The sequence below is a fragment of the Neomonachus schauinslandi genome, chromosome 12 (assembly GCF_002201575.2).
Source record: "Neomonachus schauinslandi chromosome 12, ASM220157v2, whole genome shotgun sequence".
Lineage (NCBI taxonomy): Eukaryota > Metazoa > Chordata > Mammalia > Carnivora > Phocidae > Neomonachus > Neomonachus schauinslandi.
In genome coordinates, this window is record NC_058414.1 from 60493017 (window position 1) to 60512069 (window position 19053).

The window sequence follows — 19053 nt, forward strand, 5'->3', positions numbered from 1 at the left end:
CCAGAGTGATCAAACACCACCTGGGGGATGGTGGAGGATGACAAACCCAAAAAGATATCAGAGATGATCACATAGCAAGGGGTGGGGTAGAGTGGTTCTGGTTAAACTGACTTAATCAGGGTTCTTGCTAAAACTGGATTTTACAAAGAAGTATACAGATGGGCCTAGGAGGAGGTTCAGGAGACTGACTAAAATTTGGGCAAGCAAAGAATTTTTGTCATAGGACAGAAGTTAATATTTGAGGGCACCTGGGGGGCTCAGTCATAAAGCGTCTGCCTTCGGCTCAGGTCATGATCCCGGGGTCCTGGGATCGAGTCCCACATCGGGCTCCCTGCTCGGCGGGAAGCCTGCTTCTCCCTCTCCCCCTCCCCCTGCTTGTGCTCCTGCTCTCACTGTGTCTCTCTCTGTCAAATAAATAAATAAAATCTTAAAAAAAAAAAGTTAATATTTGAGGAAAGTTTGATTGTATTTATTTAAAATACTATTCAAGTGAGTTGTAAAGTTTTCATTAATATGTTTTTTTTTTTTAAAGATTTTATTTATATATTTAATAGAGAGAGAGCGTGAGGGGGAACACAAGTAGAGGGAGTGGGAGAGGGAGAAGCAGGCCTCCGGCTGAGCAGGGAGCCCGATGCGGGGCTTGACCACAGGACCCCAGGATCATGACCTGAGCCGAAGGCAGTCGCCCAACCAACTGAGCCACCCAGGCGCCCCATTCGTTAACATGTTTTAAAAAAAATAGCCACCCAAACAAATTTAATCCAACTTTTTTTTTCTTTTCTTTTTTTTTTTTTTTTTTGCCATTCCCTTAGGAAACAATTTTCTGGTTTAGTGATAAGAGATTCCTGTAGTATGAGGGCCTATATCATTGTAAAGTTGAAAATAAGGGCCTTGTTTATTTTTTATAGTAAAGCATGCAACTTTTATCCCTTATATTTTTGCTTCCAGAGAATTCACAATGGCAGAAATTGAGCACTTTGTAGATCCCAGTGAGAAGGACCATCCCAAATTTCAGAATGTGGCAGACCTCCACCTTTATTTATATTCAGCAAAAGCCCAGGTCAGCGGACAGTCTGCTCGAAAAATGCGCCTAGGAGATGCTGTTGAGCAGGTAAGATTCCGTAGGTAATTTCATTTAGGTTATTCCAATTTAGGGTCTGCAGCACTTAGCAAATTCTGTGTCCTGGATAACAAAATATTTATTTTAGCAGTCATTTTATTTTTTATATAGTATTTGTTTTTATATACAGTATTTATCCTACACTATTATTATAGTGGGAGGAAATTACCTGAACATGCCCATTTGTAGGCCAGGGGGCCAACATGAATAAAATATTTAGCAGAGCACTTGGAAAAAAGATCTTTGAACTGTGGCCTATCAATCCAACTTTATCAATATGTACTCCTTTTGGGGAGACATTTTGACTCACAAAAAGCAAGTCCTCTGGATTTTAATCTTTTCTGTATTACCCATAGCAGTTGGGATAAAGTCTTGCATAGGATAGTATTTCTCTAAGCATTTGTCTAGAGAAGTGAGTGAGTGAAAACTTTCTGATAGTTGCTGCTGCCTGATAATGGAATGAATCTCCCCAGGGAACAATGAACTTCCTGCCCCTGAACATATTCCAGTGGAGGCTGGGTGATAACTTGCCAGCCATTTTGCAGAGAAGAGCCCTACAGTGGGTAGGAGATGGGGCTAGATGATTTCTAAGATCTTTCTGGTACTGGAATCAGAAGATGACATATACAATATGGGGTGCACAAACTTCAGTGGATAAGGGTACATTAAAATCCCCTTCAACATGTCTCATTACTTTTGTTAATTCAGAAGAAATATATCTGCCCCTCTGTAGGGTCATTATTATGAATGGCATTTTTAGTGCTCTAGATTTAGAAGGTATGAGATATTGGGCTGAAGTTTTGCTGACCCAGTGAGTATGGCAGAAAGATTTTCAATGACTCTGTTATTATGAGCTTGTTAACTTGACATTAACCCATTTAAAAATAGCCACAATCACATTCTGGGTATTTGAGATTGTTCTGAAAGCTGGATAAATTAGCTTACCTTGTGTTTCAAATATTTTTCAGTAGAATGTGAATAAATCAAAAATGGTACATTGGCCTTAGAAAGAATATGTATTTTTTCCTTCTTCTGTGCTTGTTTGCATATTTGCTTGCTTATTTATTTACTAACTTGTTTACTCATTGATTTTTAGGGTGTGATTAACAACTCAGTATTAGGCTACTTCATTGGCCGCATCTACCTCTATCTCACGAAGGTTGGAGTATCTCCAGATAAACTCCGCTTCCGCCAGCATATGGAGAACGAGATGGCCCACTACGCCTGTGACTGTTGGGATGCCGAATCTAAAACATCCTATGTAAGGAGAATGGAAGGCTTCTTAGCATGTGATCTTCACTTAGGAGCGTGGACATCAAAATTGCTTTTTGTGTGCTGTATGTCAGAGAGCAACAAAGAGAAAAGAGGTCTTTTCCAAAGCAAAATGGAAAAAGCAGTTGCCCCCTGCCCTCTTACAAGGAAGGGGTTATGGGTTACTCTTGTGTCTCAATAGCCCTTTGTAGACTTAGATGGCTTTTACAGAGACTGAGAGTAAGAGAGACAGAGAGGGAAAGTCAATGATGGGGCAGTGCTGGTGTGTACATTCCTGGGGTGGGCAGTGTTATGAGTAATATCCCTGGGTGCAGCTAAGTTGGAGTGGCCTCCTTCCTGACAAGGACCCTAGCAAATGTTGGAAATGTGGTAGGGCTGAGTAAAGAAAGACATGGTGCTCTTTGTTTAGAGAGCTATTTGTTAGGTTTTGGTGGTAGACTAGTAGTTATGATCTCTTGTTTAGGAACTACCTTTTCTCAAATTCTGTGTATTAATAATAATTCAGGGAAGACCACCCAGCTACCGATTCTCTGTACCCTACCACCCCCACCTCCCAAACATGAACATTCATACTGGAGCTTAGAATTGACAGACATTTGGGTATAGGAGGGCTGGCTGGTTGGCTCAGTCAGAAGAGCGTGCGACTCTTGATCTCAGGGTCATGAGTTTGAGCCCCATAGTGGGTGTAGAGATTACTAAAAATAAACAAACATTTAAAAAAATAAGTTAAAAAAAGACATTTGGATATAGAAGTTGCTTTCTGCCCTGGTAACAGTGGGAACAAGGTGGTATCCAGAACAAGGGGCCTCAGAGCCTCCTGGCATTTCCCTTATTTGGTGCTAGAGAGGCTCTTCGGTGACTTTTGACAGTCATTCGTTCCCACGTATCCTTGGTTTCACTCTTTACTTTGCAAAATGACTTTCTTTTAATAGATTCATTTTTAAAAATTAGAAATAAAAATGACTCATTTTTGTAAAATGAAAAGCAAAAAGTAATTCTGAAGAATATTATGTAGAAAGCGAAACTTCCATTTGTATACATCTCCCCCAAAGTTGTTCATGTCTCTCTACATCAGGGATCAGCACATGTTTTCTATAGTAAATGTAGTAAAAATACTTTGGGCTTTGCAGATTTTTGTTGCTTCTTTGTTGTTTGTTTGTTTCTTTCTTTCTCTCTCTCTTTCTCTCTCTCTTTTTTTCTTTCTTTCTTTTCTTTCACAACCCTTTAAAAATATAAAAACCATTCTTAGCCCCATGGGTTTTTTTAGCCACTGTTCTAGATGGCTTTACATGCATGACAAACATATATGCATGTATACATGCATAATGGTATGCAGATATCTGTAGTGGGTGTTATTGATGTTGTTTTAAATATATTCTTTTTCTTTTGTGGATTTAGGAAAGAATTTCTATAATCTATAAATTGTTACTTTATTTTCCTCACAGACTTGCTTGACATGTACGCCAAAATGATAGCAGTAGTTGTTTTTGGATTATATAGATTATAGATTCTATAGATTATAGAAATTATATAATTTCTTTACATGTTTTAAATTTTCTGGAATTTCTTCGTATTTGCACATCAAGCCAATAAAATATTTTCTATGTTGTGTGAGAAAAGATTATTTCTTTTCTCTTTGTTCTATACCAGTTCCCTTTCTTAGTTTGCTGTGACTAATTTTGTTAAAGCAGACACAGATTCTTGCTGTCTCACTTGAGATTCTGAGTGGGGCCTGGATTACATTTTATTTCTTTCATTTGTTTGTGCATTCAACATGTATATTTGGTAAGGACTGTGCTTTTCCATTCTAAATGCTTCATATGTAGTATCTTGTGTAATCCTCATCATAGGTCCTATTTCTGAGGAGACCGAAGTGCTGAGAAGTTAAGCAATTTGCTTGAGTCTCACAGTGAGTGGTAGAACTGGGGAATGAACCAGGGCTGTCTCACTCCAGGCCCGTGTGCTTAACCATTGTGCTACATTGCTTTAATAGACCCTGCGGCATTCCTGCTCATGCTTTTCTGAGTGCCGCTGTGAGCTGTGGCTAAATCATCAAGTACTGAGAATCAGAAAATGTGGGCCTCAGTCTTGCAGATGTGATGAACATCATGGTGACAATAGTTAATAATGCTGTATTGTGTATTTGAAAGCTGCTAGGAGAGTAGGTCCTATAAGTTCTGGAACCAGGTGTGGTGCTGGATGTTAACTGGACTTATTATGGTGCTCATTTTGCATTATCTACAAGTACTGAATCATTATATTGCATACCTGAAACGAACATAATGTTTCATGTCAATTGTACCTACATTTTTTTTTTTTAATTAAAGAATAAAATTGAAAAAAGGAAAATGTGGGCCCAGCATTGAGATTAGGCTACAACGTTTTACATAAGGTCATTGGGAAACTAAACAAAACCAGAAGCTCGAAAGTAACAGGAACTTTCAAGGAGAGGGAAGAACTCCTTTAAAGACTTTTTATTGTTTTAAGTCCTCACAGTAGTGATTTTGTTAAACTAGTTGCTTTATAAAATGTCGTAATTGTTAACAGTTTACCAGACTGTAGACAACTGGTGCCGTTTGCTGAGCATGTTTTATAAAGCAAAGGAAATGCCAAAACCTTATCAAAGTTCTTCCGTTGCAGCCTAAGAGAACAAAGGACACTTGTTTCTCACTCACTTAAATCAGGGAAATAAAACAGGTAAAGAGCTTCCCTCCCCTATCTGAAGCACTCCATCAGTAGAACGGTCTGATAAATAGAAATTAGACAGTCCATGCATTCAAGAAGAGACGAACACTTCCTTTTTGTGTGCTTCATATTTTATTTTTTTAATGAAAAAAAAGTCACTGAGGCAGCTAATGCTCCACCCTTCTCTTCTTCCTCAGAGTTAACCACTATCCCAGAGTTGTTACTTGCCGTTCTCGGACGTGTTTTTGTAATTTTATCTTTTAGTACATAAATATGTTGACATCTTCAGTGCGTGTCAGATGATCAAGTGACATGATTTTCGGTTTCATTCTTTTAATTTCTGTTTTGTTGTTATGTGTTGGGGTTTCTGAGCTTGTGCCCTCTTTAGTTCATGCACCCCATGTGGTAAAGGGGAAAAGGAAAGCTTAGTAGTTGTGACAGTTGCAATTTTTCATACTCTTTGGATCAAAGGCAAAATATAAATATTCATGAGGACTAACTAGATATCTCCTAAAAGAAGTCTTTAACATCTATGTGGTGGTGTTGCTGTTAAGTTTTATTCTGTGACTTAAATGTTACCTGCTCTTTATTGAGATCTCTTTTGTTGTGTAAGAAACTGAATTGAACACAAATGCCCACGTTCCTGGTCAGCTGAGGTGTGTGTTTAGCACAGCCATTTGATGCCAGGTTGTGAGATCAATAGACACTTCATCCAAAGAGAGTAGTGGTTTCTGCCAGATTGATTTTGAATCCTGGCCTCAAATTTGAAACACATCTACTGGTTTTGTCTAGGTTCAGATTTTATTTCCATAGTTAAAACCTAGACTCTATTAGTTTACCCCACATTCACAATATGGCAAAAGAAATCTGCCCAGAAAATAAGAAGACAACTTTGTGTACATGTGTGAATTATATTTTATAGGTTTGTTAGCTGCCTGATGTATAGAACTATTCCCATTTCAAACATTTATAAAAGTTGAGTGGAGATGCTATAATTTATCTTTGGGTATGTGAAAATTACTTACAATCTGCATGCATCTGTGAATGAACCCAGTGCAATAAGTGTTTTTATCTATTATGTCTTCTTAGGGCTGGATTGAGATTGTCGGATGTGCTGATCGTTCCTGTTATGACCTTTCTTGTCATGCTCGAGCCACCAAAGTCCCACTTATAGCTGAGAAACCTCTGAAAGAGCCCATATCCTTTCTGGTCACTTCAGCAACTCAGGTCTAAAGTGTAAACATCCTGAAAATGGATAAATCCAAGTCTACACATTCTATGGATAAACAGATGTTTTGGATATTGTGGTAACACTTATTTAAACCTATTATTCTACCCATCTCATTGCTCCTTGCCTAGTCTCTTTTTTGTAATCTGATATACCCACCCATTGTTTGGTCTTTAAAAGAAGCATATTCAGAAAAGTGCTCTGAATGTCTTTCCGAGTGTTGGCCAATTATTCTCAGCTGTTTCCACAATACATTTCTCCACACCTGCACCTACCTACGTGCTCTTTAAATAAAGGGCACCTGGTGAATACTTTCTCTATGAAAAGATGAGTGCCATTTTATGGTAGATGAAATAATAATTTAGCTCACTTAGTCTGTAAATCAGCAAAGAAATTTCCATTCTTTAGTAGGCAGTGAGGTCGTGAACTCATCTTAGGGCTAGGCCCGTGACAGAAAGTAGATCCTGTTGTGTTTGGGACATTTCAGAAATCAGTAAATGGTAAGTAGAGGTAATTATGCTGTGTATCAGGTTATGTTGCTGATTAGAATAATATCCCTTTTATCTCACTGTAACTTTGTAGAAGTCTCTATTGACAGTGTTTACTTATTTTCAGTGAGGTTTGTCTAATGATTTTGTGGGTAGTTATTTCATCTTACACTTGAAGTCAGTATAAACGGGATCTAGGATGCCAGTAGAGAACTAGTCATTGTTTTAATTTGATGATGGATTGTCCTCAAGATCGTTTTCCGAAATACTATGGCAGTTCTCTGTATTTTTTGGTTCCTTGACTACTTCATACAAAACAGTCAATGTTGTTCAGTTTGAACCCAATAAGGGAGCAATTGGTAAGGCATATAAGAAGGATGCAAAGCTGGTGCTGGAGTACCTGGCTGTTTGTGATGAGTGTTACATTACAGAAATGGAGAAACTACTGAATGAAAAAGGGTAAGATTTAAGATGTGTACTTTTATATGGGCTCCACTTAGATATGTCCTCTCTGCAGATTCTGAAAGGGTAAGATCAGTTTCTGTAGACATTTTTTGCAGGTAAGTATTATCTCTATATTTAAAGAATTGTGTTTACTGAGATTCTGGCATTATAGCCTGGAAATAGATTTGAAATGATCTTTTTTTTTTCCCCAGTAACTTTCTTAGAGGAGGAGTTTTGTCTAAGGAAGTGACTGAGGAATAATTAGAAATGACATTCTCTCATTCATTTCTTTTTTTTTCTTTTGAGCTTTGGAGTGGTCTCTGTAATTGTTTTAAGCATAAATATAAAGATATAGAGACATCTATAAAGAAATATGACAAAATCCAGTACTAAACAATGTAAAATTTACTGTGTCCGACAAACAATAAAAAACTTATAAATAGGGGTGCCTGGGTGGCTCAGTCAGTTAAGTGTCTGACTCTTGATCTCAGCACAGGTGATGATCTCAAGAGTTGTGATTTCAAGCCCCACATTGGATTCCACGCTGGGCATGGAGTCTACTTAAAAAAAAAAGTTCTAAACATATAAAGAAGCATGAAAACGTGACCCATATTGAGGAGGTCAGTCAAAAGAAACACCTAGAAGTGACAAACATGATGGAATAAACACATAAGGATGTTAAAACAGTAATAAATATACTTCATATGGTCAAGGATATAAGGGAAAACATGAACATATGAGGTGAGAAATGGAAATATATATCAAAAAAAGAACCAGCAGACATCTAGAAGAAGTATTGCAAATGAGAATTCACCAACTGGGATTAACAGTAGATTAAACATTGCAGAAGGAAGATCATTGAATTTAAAGACATAGCAATAGAAACTCTCCAAAGGGAAGCATAGAAAAAAAAGAGACTGAGGGAAAAATGTCCTTTGGATCAATATGAGGCAATCTAACATGTGTAATCAGGAGTCACAGAGAGGGTGTACAGAGCAAATAATCTGAAGATACATAGGATAGGTCAAAATTTTCCAAGTTTGATGCAAACTGTAAACCCAGATTCAAGAAATTCAACCTCAAGCAGAAAAAATACAAAAACCACATGAAGGTACATTAGAATCAAATTGCTAAAAACCAATAATGAAGAGAAAAGTCTTTAAAGTAGCCAGGGAAACAAAGACTCATTATGTTAAAAGGAGCAAAGACAGGGGCACCTGGGTGGCTAGTCAGTTAAGCATCTGCCTTCCGCTCAGGTCATGATTCCAGGGTCCTGGGATCGAGCCCTGAGTTGGGCTCCCTGCTCAGTGGGGAGTCTGCTTCTCCCTCTCCTTCTGTCCCTTCCCCCGCTTGTGCTTCTCTCTCTCTCAAATTAATAACATCTTAAAAAAATAAAGCAAAAACAGTAACAATATATTGTGAAATTTAAAACATAGAAGTAAAATGTATGCCATCTACAGCTCAAAGGATGAGAGCAAAGAATTGGGAATATACTGTTGTAAGGTGCACACATTACATGTGAAATGGCATAATACTCTTTGAGGGTAGACTCTGGTAAGTTTGAAAAAGTACATATAGTTAACTCTAGAGCAATTACCTGGAAAAAACACACAAAAACTAAATAATAAACCAGTAAGGGAGATAAAATAGAATAATAAAAAATACTCCAGAAGAAAGCAGGAGAAGGGGAAAAATGAACAAAGAAGAGACAAATAGAAAGTAACTCTTGAAGTGTTAGATTTAAACTCAGCAGTATCAATAATTATATTAAATGTAATTAAACACTTGAATTAATAGCCATCGATTGTCAGACTAGTTAAATCAAGACCCAATTAAATGCTGTTTACAGGAAACTTGATGTAATTGTAATACACAAATAGGCTTAAACAGAATCAAAAAATATTTCCCATACAAATATTAATCATTAAGTTAGGAGTGGCTGTATTAATATCAGATAAAGTCAACTTCAGAACACGGGAAATTGCCAGAGACAGAGTTACATTTCATAATGTTAAAGGGATCAGTTCATCAAGAGGACGTATTACTTCTAACTGTATGCAACTGAAAACAACCTCAAAATATATAAAGCAAACTTGACAGAACTGTAAGGAAAAATAGACAAATCCACAATTACAGTCAGATTTCTACACCCTCTGTCAGTAATTGGTAGAGTAAGGAGACAAAACAAAACAAAACGAAACAGGAGTTTGAAGATATAAACATTATTAGTCAACTTAATTGCCATTTATAGAATACCTAATAACTGAAGAGTACAGTTTTTTAAGTGAACTTGTAAAATCTTTTATATTGTTTTTTTTGTGCAGCCCTCCAACTGAGTTTTGCATTATTTTCTAAGTGTTGTTTAAAAAGCAAAGAAGGGGCTCCTGGGTGGCTCAGTCAGTTAAGCATGTGCTTTTGGCTCAGGTCATGATCCTGGGGCCCACATCGGGCTCTCTGCTCAGCAGGGGGTCTGCTTCTCCCTCTCCCTCTGCCACTTTCCCCTGCTCGTGCTCTCTCTCTCTCCCCCTCTCTCTCAAATAAATTATTTTATTTTATTTTATTTTTTTAAGATTTTATTAATTTATTTGACAGAGAGAGACACAGCGAGAGAGGGAACACAAGCAGGGGGAGTGGGAGAGGGAGAAGCAGGCTTCCCGCTGAGCAGGGAGCCTGATGCGGGGCTCGATCCCAGGACCCCGAGATCACAACCTGAGCCGAAGGCAGGTGCTTAACGACTGAGCCACCCAGGCGCCCCATCTCAAATAAACTCTTTAAAAAAATAAAAGTAAAAAAACAAGCAGAGAATACGAGAGACTAAAAAATAATAAAGCAGAAAATACGAGAGACTGCATATGGCCTTCAAACCGTGAAATAGTTCATATCTGGCCCTAGACAATAGGCAAAGTGAAAGAAGTCTGACACAAAAGTATTTATATGTAAAACAAGGAAAGATAACTCGAGTTTATAGTGGTAGAAAGCACATCATTAGTTGACTGGGAGTGGAGGGGATTGAAATGGAGCCTTGGGGTGATGGTGGTTGCCTGAGAATATTGTCAAGAGAAGTTTTATAAGATGAACCCTTGTAACAAGTTGAAGATATGATTGTCCATTTCAGTAGGAAAATTTTTAAAGCATTCTGGTCTCCCAGAATTAACATCGATTTATGTTAAAACACTATCAAATGTCATTAAAATGGACAAGTTAGAGCACTAGTTAGATACCATTATCTGTCATAAACATGACAGTTTCCTTTATTAATTACTCTCAAATAATGGCTTCTTGCTAATTTCAGCTTTTTTTATGACCGTAGGCTACCTACTTTACACTTAGACTGTACTCACAGAATATGTATGATAATGCTTATGTAATGGCATTTTAATGCACTTACAAACTTCAGACAGAATAGTAAAAATGGAGGAAGTGAGTGAAAACCACTCATGATACATGAGATTATCAGTGCTAGAAACTAGCAAAATGCAGTGCAAAGTGTGCCACATGAGGGCTCTCTTCCTGGCACTGAGCTGCTTGTGAGCCAAGACAATCCCTACTTCATAAAGGTGAATTCTTATAACCAGCAGTGGAATGGGCATATCTCAGGATATGAACATAATGCAGTCACTGATTTTTGGAGGGATAGTGTTTTATATTGACATATTGAACAGAATCATTAAACTTTTTTAAGCTGATCTTCAGCGTAAGTGTCAAAGTTTATTTTGGAATTAGTGTGGGGGTTTTAAAATTACCTTCTATAAGATGACAAGCTGGTCAGTTTTACATTTCTGGGGACAATAATGAGAACAGTGGTCTTTTTGCCAGCAGGCCTTTTTCTGACAAATTTATTGTAATCTAAAACTGAATTTTTTAAAAAAAGTGGTTTTGGCTTTATTTTGATCTCAAAACCAAAGGAATTATTAATTGAGTCACTTGTGGAATTTTATAAGACTAGTCACGTTTTTGGGTGCTTCCCAGAATACTATTTGGTGCCATTATTAAAATAATACTTAATTTGTGTTCCTTATGAAATAATTTAAATTTGACTTCAGCTATTTTATCTGGAGAATTGACCAACCTGTATTACACTTAAAAGAGTCTAGCAATTGGTAAAACTCCTTTAAATTAAGAGATAGGAATGCATGTTTTCACTAATATGTGGTGTGTTTTCTTTGTAGGGAATTCACTATTGAAACTGAGGGGAAAACATTTCAGTTAACAAAAGACATGGTCAACGTGAAGAGATTCCAAAAAACACTACATGGTAAGTTTGTAAAAATAATTAAGAAACAAACACAAAAAATCATTACTCCTTAAAGTTTTTTACGTTTTATGACATAACCATTTTATAGAAAATTTGGAGAAGAAAAATAAATACTTAAGGCCACAACCTTAAATTTGATGAATATATTTAAGGCATTATCTTTTGCCTTTTTAAAAAACCTAAATGTATTAATACTGAAAAATAGTTTATAATGCCCCCTTTGTATTTCCTATGAACTGAGGTGCATATGAAGAATATCTCTTTGATTAAAACCATCTTTTCGTTTTCTCCCATTTTAAGGAAATGTCCTTTTGTTTTTTTAAGCAAAGGGGAGAACTCACCCCTTCACTCTCTTGTGGCAAATTAACCTTTTTTTTTTTTAAAGATTTTATTTATTTATTTGACAGAGAGAGACACAGCGAGAGAGGGAACACAAGCGAGAGGAGTGCGAGAGGAAGAAGCAGGCTTCCCGCCGAGCAGGGAGCCCGACGCGGGGCTCGATCCCAGGACCCTGGGATCATGACCTGAGCCGAAGGCAGACGCTTAACCGACTGAGCCACCCAGGCGCCCCGCAAATTAACCTTTTAAAAAGTCATTTAGATTAGTGATCTTTCATGCTTTTTTAAAAGATAAGGAGGTGATTATTTTTTGGAGAACAAATTACATGAAATGGGATATGAGTGTTTTGGAAAATATACAAAGGATGCTTATGATTAACTGTGGCTGAGTGGAAGCTTCTGGAAACTTAGAGTAGTAGGTGGGTATTTGAGAAGCTACTGCTATTGGAGAGAGCATGCGTACTTTTACATTTGTTTTTGGCTTGCCCTCTAGCCAAGCTTCAGTGAGCTGTAAAAACCTGTCTGAGCAGTGATCAGAGTAAGCAGGGGATCCTTCTTGCTCTGGGGCTTTTTAGCCACCATTCTGGCAGCTGGTTCAGAACTGTACTTCACCGTGGCTTAGGTGACCCAGAAGGATGGGCAGGAGATGCCTTGGTCATATTTCTAAAATGTTACTCTTACTCTTTATCACAGACAGAAGAAACAGCCTCTCTTTTCCTCCACATATTTGAATTTTTGGTCCTACTTATCTCATTTCTCTTGAAACAGACTATCCAAGGTTAAGGTCAGTTACCTAAGACCCAGTGCTTAGCAGTCCTTCCTTTCTGAATAATAAGTAATAATGAATCCATTTACTGTGTGTACCACAGGTGTAGCCTCCCCCATGTGAGGCCTCTGGTAAAATGTCTTTGATTGAGTGCAGATCCCCCAGCAAACTCTTCTCTGAGGGCCTCTTGACCCCAGAACCTTGGGAGTACAATGGTAGTAACCTGACTTTCTTAAAGAGTTCTCATCAAGACAGCAAGATAAAAAGTAAAACACAAAGCATGTGATACTTGTGTGTAGGAATTGTTTTTGTTAATTTTTCCAGCAATGCTGGTAGATTTTTGGTTCTCATAGTCTTATAAAAGCTCGAGGGGCGCCTGGGTGGCTCAGTCGTTACACATCTGCCTTCTGCTCAGGTCATGATCTCAGGGTCCTGGGATCGAGCCCCACATGGGGCTCCCTGCTCTGCGGGAAGCCTGCTTCTCCCTCTCCCACTCCCCCTGCTTGTGTTCCCTCTCTCGGTGTCTCTCTCTCTGTCAAATAAATAAATAAATAAAATCTTTAAAAAAAAAAGCCTCAAAAGTTCTAATGCTTTTTGCAAGGCAAGGCAGATGATGGAGTAGCTGCTCTTGCTCATAGCTTACCAACTGTGGTATACTTGGTGTACATAGCATGCTGTGGCATACTACGGAAGGAACACTGGTACCTTGTTTCAGTTTTACGCTGTACAAACAAAGAACAATTTGGTGAAAAATTTTTTCACTCCTGCTTTCTCTTTAAAGGCATCATATTTCTTACCAGCAAATAGTTTTAAGGAATGTTCTGACTTCTTTGTCCTGATGTATAGGATCACTCAAGTCCATCTAGAATAGAGATCTTTTTAGTGCTAATAAGAATTGTTGAGAGAGGACCCGCAATGCATTATGTAGGGTTTGAGAGAATGTTATTGGATTTCTATCTCTTTTGCAGTGGAAGAAGTTGTTCCGAATGTAATTGAACCCTCCTTTGGCCTGGGCAGGATCATGTATACGGTATTTGAACATACATTCCACGTACGTGAGGGAGATGAGCAGAGAACGGTAAGTTATCTTGGATAGTGTGCTATTCTCTCACAGTGTCAGGGAATGAAACTTATTGAAGAACATTATTAATAAGACTCTGGAATGATTGGTTATCGAATGTACTAGTGGCATTAACACTCATCTTTGCTTAACCGTTTACAAAGCAAAGAACTTTCTTATGTTAGCTCACTTGAGCTTTGGAATATGTAGGTTATTCTAGATGGGGTTGTTTCAGTTGCCTGGTGCTCTATATTCTGAGACAACATATTACTGTGGGGGAACTATCTGTATTGCATCAGTGGAAGATACTGGCACTTTCTGGATATACTCATGTTTTCAGAAAATTGGGAAGAAGGGGATGGCTCAGAGAATTTGGACCAACCAAATAACTATAGCCAAGCACTGGTGAAGCATTAAAGGGAACTTTCTCAAACTGCATAAAATTTGGGGACTTTGGGGAAAAAGGTTCTGGTCCAGAGATACTGATTCACAGATCTGAGACCTAGGGATCTGTATTTTTTTATAAGAACCCCCAAGTGATTCCAGTGTGAGAAATTGACAGGGTAGTAAATTGGGCAGTGGTATTTGGGGTAGAGCCTTTCCTAGCATTCAAGCACTGCTAAAGGTAAATGTTTCTAAGAAGTCTTCATTAACTCCCACACACTGTCTTTTGGCCCTCATGCTTCTGAACACTGCTCCATGCCTTCCACTTTATCTCTTCACTCTGCCTTACTCCACCTTTCTCATCTTGACATCCCTGCAGAAATTACACTCTTGTTGTTTATAGGCACAGATTTCCAGGAAAATCATTCAGAAGACTGGCTAGAGTGGAAAGGTGGAATGTGCCAAATTAAGTGAATGAAACATTCTTATCTGCATGACCATTCTGCAGCTGAGTGTACATGATGTGAGACATAGAGTTCTTTCTAGGACATTTAACCTTGAAGAATAGACTGATGAGTTCTTGGTGCCAGTATTTTAGAAAGTCTGATATACTCTTGGTAATAATGTAGCTAATAAACTTACTGTTTTATCCTCTGCCCTAATTGCATCTTAATTTCTTGACATTTAAGGAATAGCTTTTCATTCATTCAACAGATGGTAAGAGCCTGGTCTAGACACCAGACGTATAAATATAGGCATGGTTATTCTTGAGGAATGGTGGCATACTGAAAGTGTTCTTTTTAGATACTAAGTTTGCTTCGGGCCTTTACTGTTTATTTTCTAGTAAAAAGGTTTTTAAAAAATCTTTTAGCTGTTTCTTTGAATCTAACAATATTGGTATAACCAGAACTTTAGAAATTTTATAAGGGCTAAGCAAGAACAAATTAGTGACAGTGTTTTATGAATTGCACAGAGATTACTCTCATGAAGAGAAATTTGATTAGGCTCTGAGAAGCCAGAAATGTTTCTAAATTTTAATCACATTGTCCCTTAATCCATTTTCCTATAAATTTGGTATAAAAACATTGCCAGTGAGATTTAAAAAATTATTTTTCTATAAAGGCAGGTCCTTACTTCTCTCTTACCAGACAGAGGAGAGGAGTGGAATTCTGAATGTTCTGTGATTTGGGCAGCCACGGAGTCTAGGACTTACTGCCGCTTGGCATTTAAAGCTAATGGGGCTTTTGAGGGACTCAGCTGGAACCCATGTCAGTGATTTTTATGGGACCTCTTCATCCTGAGTTCCATATTCTTGCCTTCCTGTGGCCCTTTTATACAAATATTATTTAAAAACTGACTTCAGCTTTTATTTCCAACTCAGAGCGGTAGACTAGTTTGCCTTCCACAGAATATATTTGCTTTCGTTATGTCTCAGTAACTCTGAAACCTACTTTAGGAGCAGTTTAGGAGGGTTGTACTTTTCGGTATAGGTATACAAAGCATCTGTTTTTGTTTCACCCTATTTCTTTTGAATATACATTTGCAAACTAATTAAACTTTTCCGTTTTACCTGGTCACTAAGACTCACAGATCCTTCAGCCGTGCTGAGTTTCTTAAAGGACAGAATGGGATTTTGGTTTTTGGCACTGCCACTTACTATTTGATGATTTGGCGGGATGTTCTTCATGGGTTTCCACGGAAAGAAGTAAGGTTTTTATGTGGTACCAAAAAATGACCATCTTATATGGTAGCTTTCTGAATGCTTTCACATCATTCAGCTTTTTACAGACGTGTGAAGTAAGCAGAGCAGATGGGAGATACCCGTTTTTAGATGGAGAGACTAAGATCTAAGTCATAAGACTTAGATCTAAAGTGGTTCGAATTTAGAGCTGAAAACCAGATCCATCTTGCTTTTTCTCTTTTGTCACACTGCTTTTCAAATTATGTTTTCTGGTATTTTGATAATGAAGTTTGGACATTAATGTTTAGATGTTTATAAACTAATGTCTTTGGATTTCTTTCTCTTTTAAAACATGTAGTTCTTCAGTTTCCCTGCTGTAGTAGCTCCATTCAAATGTTCGGTCCTGCCACTGAGCCAAAACCAGGAGTTCATGCCATTTGTCAAGGAATTATGTAAGCAAATCCAGTTGGGTAATCTCTAGGGGAACACTGTCAAGTAGACTGAATGTTAGGAAATGTATCTTTTTTTCAATAAAAATACATATTGAATAAAGAGTAAATCTGAGTGATTTTAGCCTCTGCCCTTACTTCTAAAAGGGAGTGTGCTTGTTCAGAATGTTTTCTCCTAGTATTTGAATTAGTCAGGGTAGGACCCAAGGGTCAGATTCAAAATATCCTTGCTTCTCCTCTTGACCTTGGCGCTGCTCCCTTCATCAGGGGAATCCTAGTGGAGTGTTAACAAACTGGACCCACAGCACTGAATGGGCTCCTAGTGGTCATGTGGTGGGGCCCACCGATTTCAGAGTTGGGAAGTGGGAGGAGTTCATTGAGTTGCTTGGGGTTGTGCAAGTAGAGGTGGGGGAGTCTGGATGGGGTCCCCTGGCCTTGGCTCTTAGTGTGATACTTGTTCCCCTGTAGCCAGGTGAGATGTGGGTAGGAGCTACACTGAGGCACTTAGTAAACTTTGGGGATTTTTCTTTCTTTTGCAGCTGTAACTTAATTGCTCTCTTGTCTCAGGCCCTTTTATAAGTTTCCCAAGCTTGTATGACAACATGTAGATGACATTGGAACGTTGTCCGTTTTTTATTTTTAATTTACTTAATTTATTTTGGATAGCGGAAGCCCTGACCAGGAACGGCGTCTCTCACAAAGTAGACGACTCCTCTGGGTCTATTGGAAGACGCTACGCCAGGACTGATGAGATTGGCGTGGCTTTCGGCATCACCATTGACTTCGATACAGTGAACAAGACCCCTCACACGGCAACTCTGCGGGACCGAGACTCCATGCGGCAGATTAGAGCAGAGGTGGCTGGCCTTCTTTTTGGCATTTTTAACTTAGAGATGTATACTGGTTCCTTCTGATTTGACCTGGATTTTGTTGTGTTTTTGCCCCCCCCACCCCCTTTTTTCTTTTGAATTTTAATCATAGGCTTGTATCAGAGTACAGATTCCCAAATCCCCTTGGCTTAATTATGAAAATACCCGTTAACAGTTATCTAATGTTTTATAACCATTTGGCTCACTCTGGGCTCATTCTCCAGCAGTTTGCTTTTATGTAATTGTTTGTTTATTTGGGCAAGAGACGTATGATCCCAAGTGGTTGCTGCCATAGTTTTATTGGCAGGCTTTGGGGGGCTTTGACATTTGTATATTTCTATATAAATGTGTACATATGTATAGATACATATGTATTTATAAACTTTTCCTGTTAATCCATTCAAAATAGCCAATAATGTTTCGGTAATTTTACTTAATGGGAAGGGATAATGGAGATGGGAAAACTACGGAAGGGGAAGGAAAGAACACCCACTTTAACTGACAACTGCCTGACTGATTTTGAGCAGAGGTTCTATTTAGCATGCCTGTTAGGTGCTCAGCTTGCTACAGAGAGTTAATAATAGGAAAACAAAAGTAAAAGACTGCTTTTTTTCCAAAGGAGTTTATAGTCTAATTTGGAAGTCAAGGATTTCTGGTTTTTCTTTTTACAAAGCCAGATCTGGCTACTGTGGACCTACATTCCCATCTGATAGTGGTTTTCAGAGTGTGGTCCCCGGACCAGCACCATCACATCACTTGGGATTTTGTTAAATAAGCAAACTCTTCACCCCAGACCTATTGAATCAGAAACAGGTGGGGTGGGAGGTTGGAGACAGATAGAGGGTGGGCATGATGTGACCCCTGGATGATTCTGATGCACGCTCAAGTTTAGGAACTGCTGCTGAGTGGTAGCCAATGTTCGGTTGTGACTGAGGAACAACTGGCCCCCTTGGTTGGGGCTCCCCGGTTTGCTAGTCTCCCCTCGCTCATTTACTTGACTAGCTCCTCTTCTAAAGTTAATGCACATGAAGTAGCGTCAGGTGACAGCGATTTAGAATAATTAGGAAAGGCTTTGTGGGAGAATTGAGTGATCCAGGGGTTAGACATTCTGGGCTGGAAGAAAAGCATGAACCCAGGCCTGGGAGAAAGGTGAGTATAAGTAAGGAAGGAGGCTTCCGTAGAAGTGATGGGAAACATTCTGTGGGGGCCAGTTTGCAGAGGGATCTTGTGATTATTTAGACACTGATTTGGCTCTCTATAAGGTCTCCTGAGTTCAGGGTGAATCTTTTTTCGATGGTCTAATCAAGTCTGTTGATTCTTGGAATTCTCTTTGCTTTATTACCCCAGGTCTCTGAACTGCCCAGTGTAGTCTGCGATCTGGCCAATGGCAGCATCACGTGGGCCGATGTGGAGGCCAGGTATCCTGTCTTTGAAGGGCAAGAGACTGGTAAAAAAGAGACAATCGAGGAATGACGACAATTTTAACGACTTTTGACCACTTGCCCTAATAAAAAAATAGCTCTTATCATGTCCACTTTACAAACAGCATTGCAATTACTCCTGGGGACTGCATTTTATCCTCAGTGGCTGCCTGATCTGACCCCCACAATTAAAGTTGAAGGAATTCTGAACAAACTTGTAATCCATTTGCTCCTCTTTCTGCATTTTCAGCAAAGCTGTATTTTTCCCCACCTTGGGTAGACATGCTCATGAGTTAATGTTAAACACAGTTAATACATTTTTTTTTTTTCAATTAACAGCCGTATTGGGGTAAAATTTACATACCATAAAACTCAACAGTTTTAAGTATCCAATTCAATGATGTTTAGTGTATTTACAGAATTGTGCAACCATCAATGCAATCTAATTTTAGAACATTTCCATCACTCCAGAAAGAGGTTTCATGTGCTTTTAGCGCCACTGTCTATTCCAACTCCAGCCCCAAGCAGCCACTTACCTACTTTCTGTCTCTCTAGATATGCTTTTTCTATTCTCTCTCTCTTTTTTTTTTTTT

General features: G+C 38.5%; 1 protein-coding gene across 2 annotated transcripts in view; it reads left to right on the forward strand.

Moving 5' to 3' along the window:
• GARS1 (glycyl-tRNA synthetase 1) overlaps positions 1–18765 on the forward strand; it is a 46872-nt gene extending 28107 nt beyond the window's left edge. The window contains exons 9-17 of one of the 2 annotated variants that reach the window (XM_021689813.1): positions 949–1111; positions 2217–2381; positions 6167–6274; positions 7107–7252; positions 11407–11492; positions 13565–13674; positions 16080–16173; positions 16837–17027; positions 18387–18765. In XM_021689813.1, the coding sequence (XP_021545488.1) occupies positions 949–1111; positions 2217–2381; positions 6167–6274; positions 7107–7252; positions 11407–11492; positions 13565–13674; positions 16080–16173; positions 16837–17027; positions 18387–18512 (1189 nt within the window). In that variant the 3' untranslated portion in view covers positions 18513–18765. The remainder of the gene's footprint in view (positions 1–948; positions 1112–2216; positions 2382–6166; positions 6275–7106; positions 7253–11406; positions 11493–13564; positions 13675–16079; positions 16174–16836; positions 17028–18386) is intronic. The other variant, XM_021689815.2, reaches the window with a different exon arrangement.
• The last annotated feature ends 288 nt before the right edge of the window (positions 18766–19053 follow it).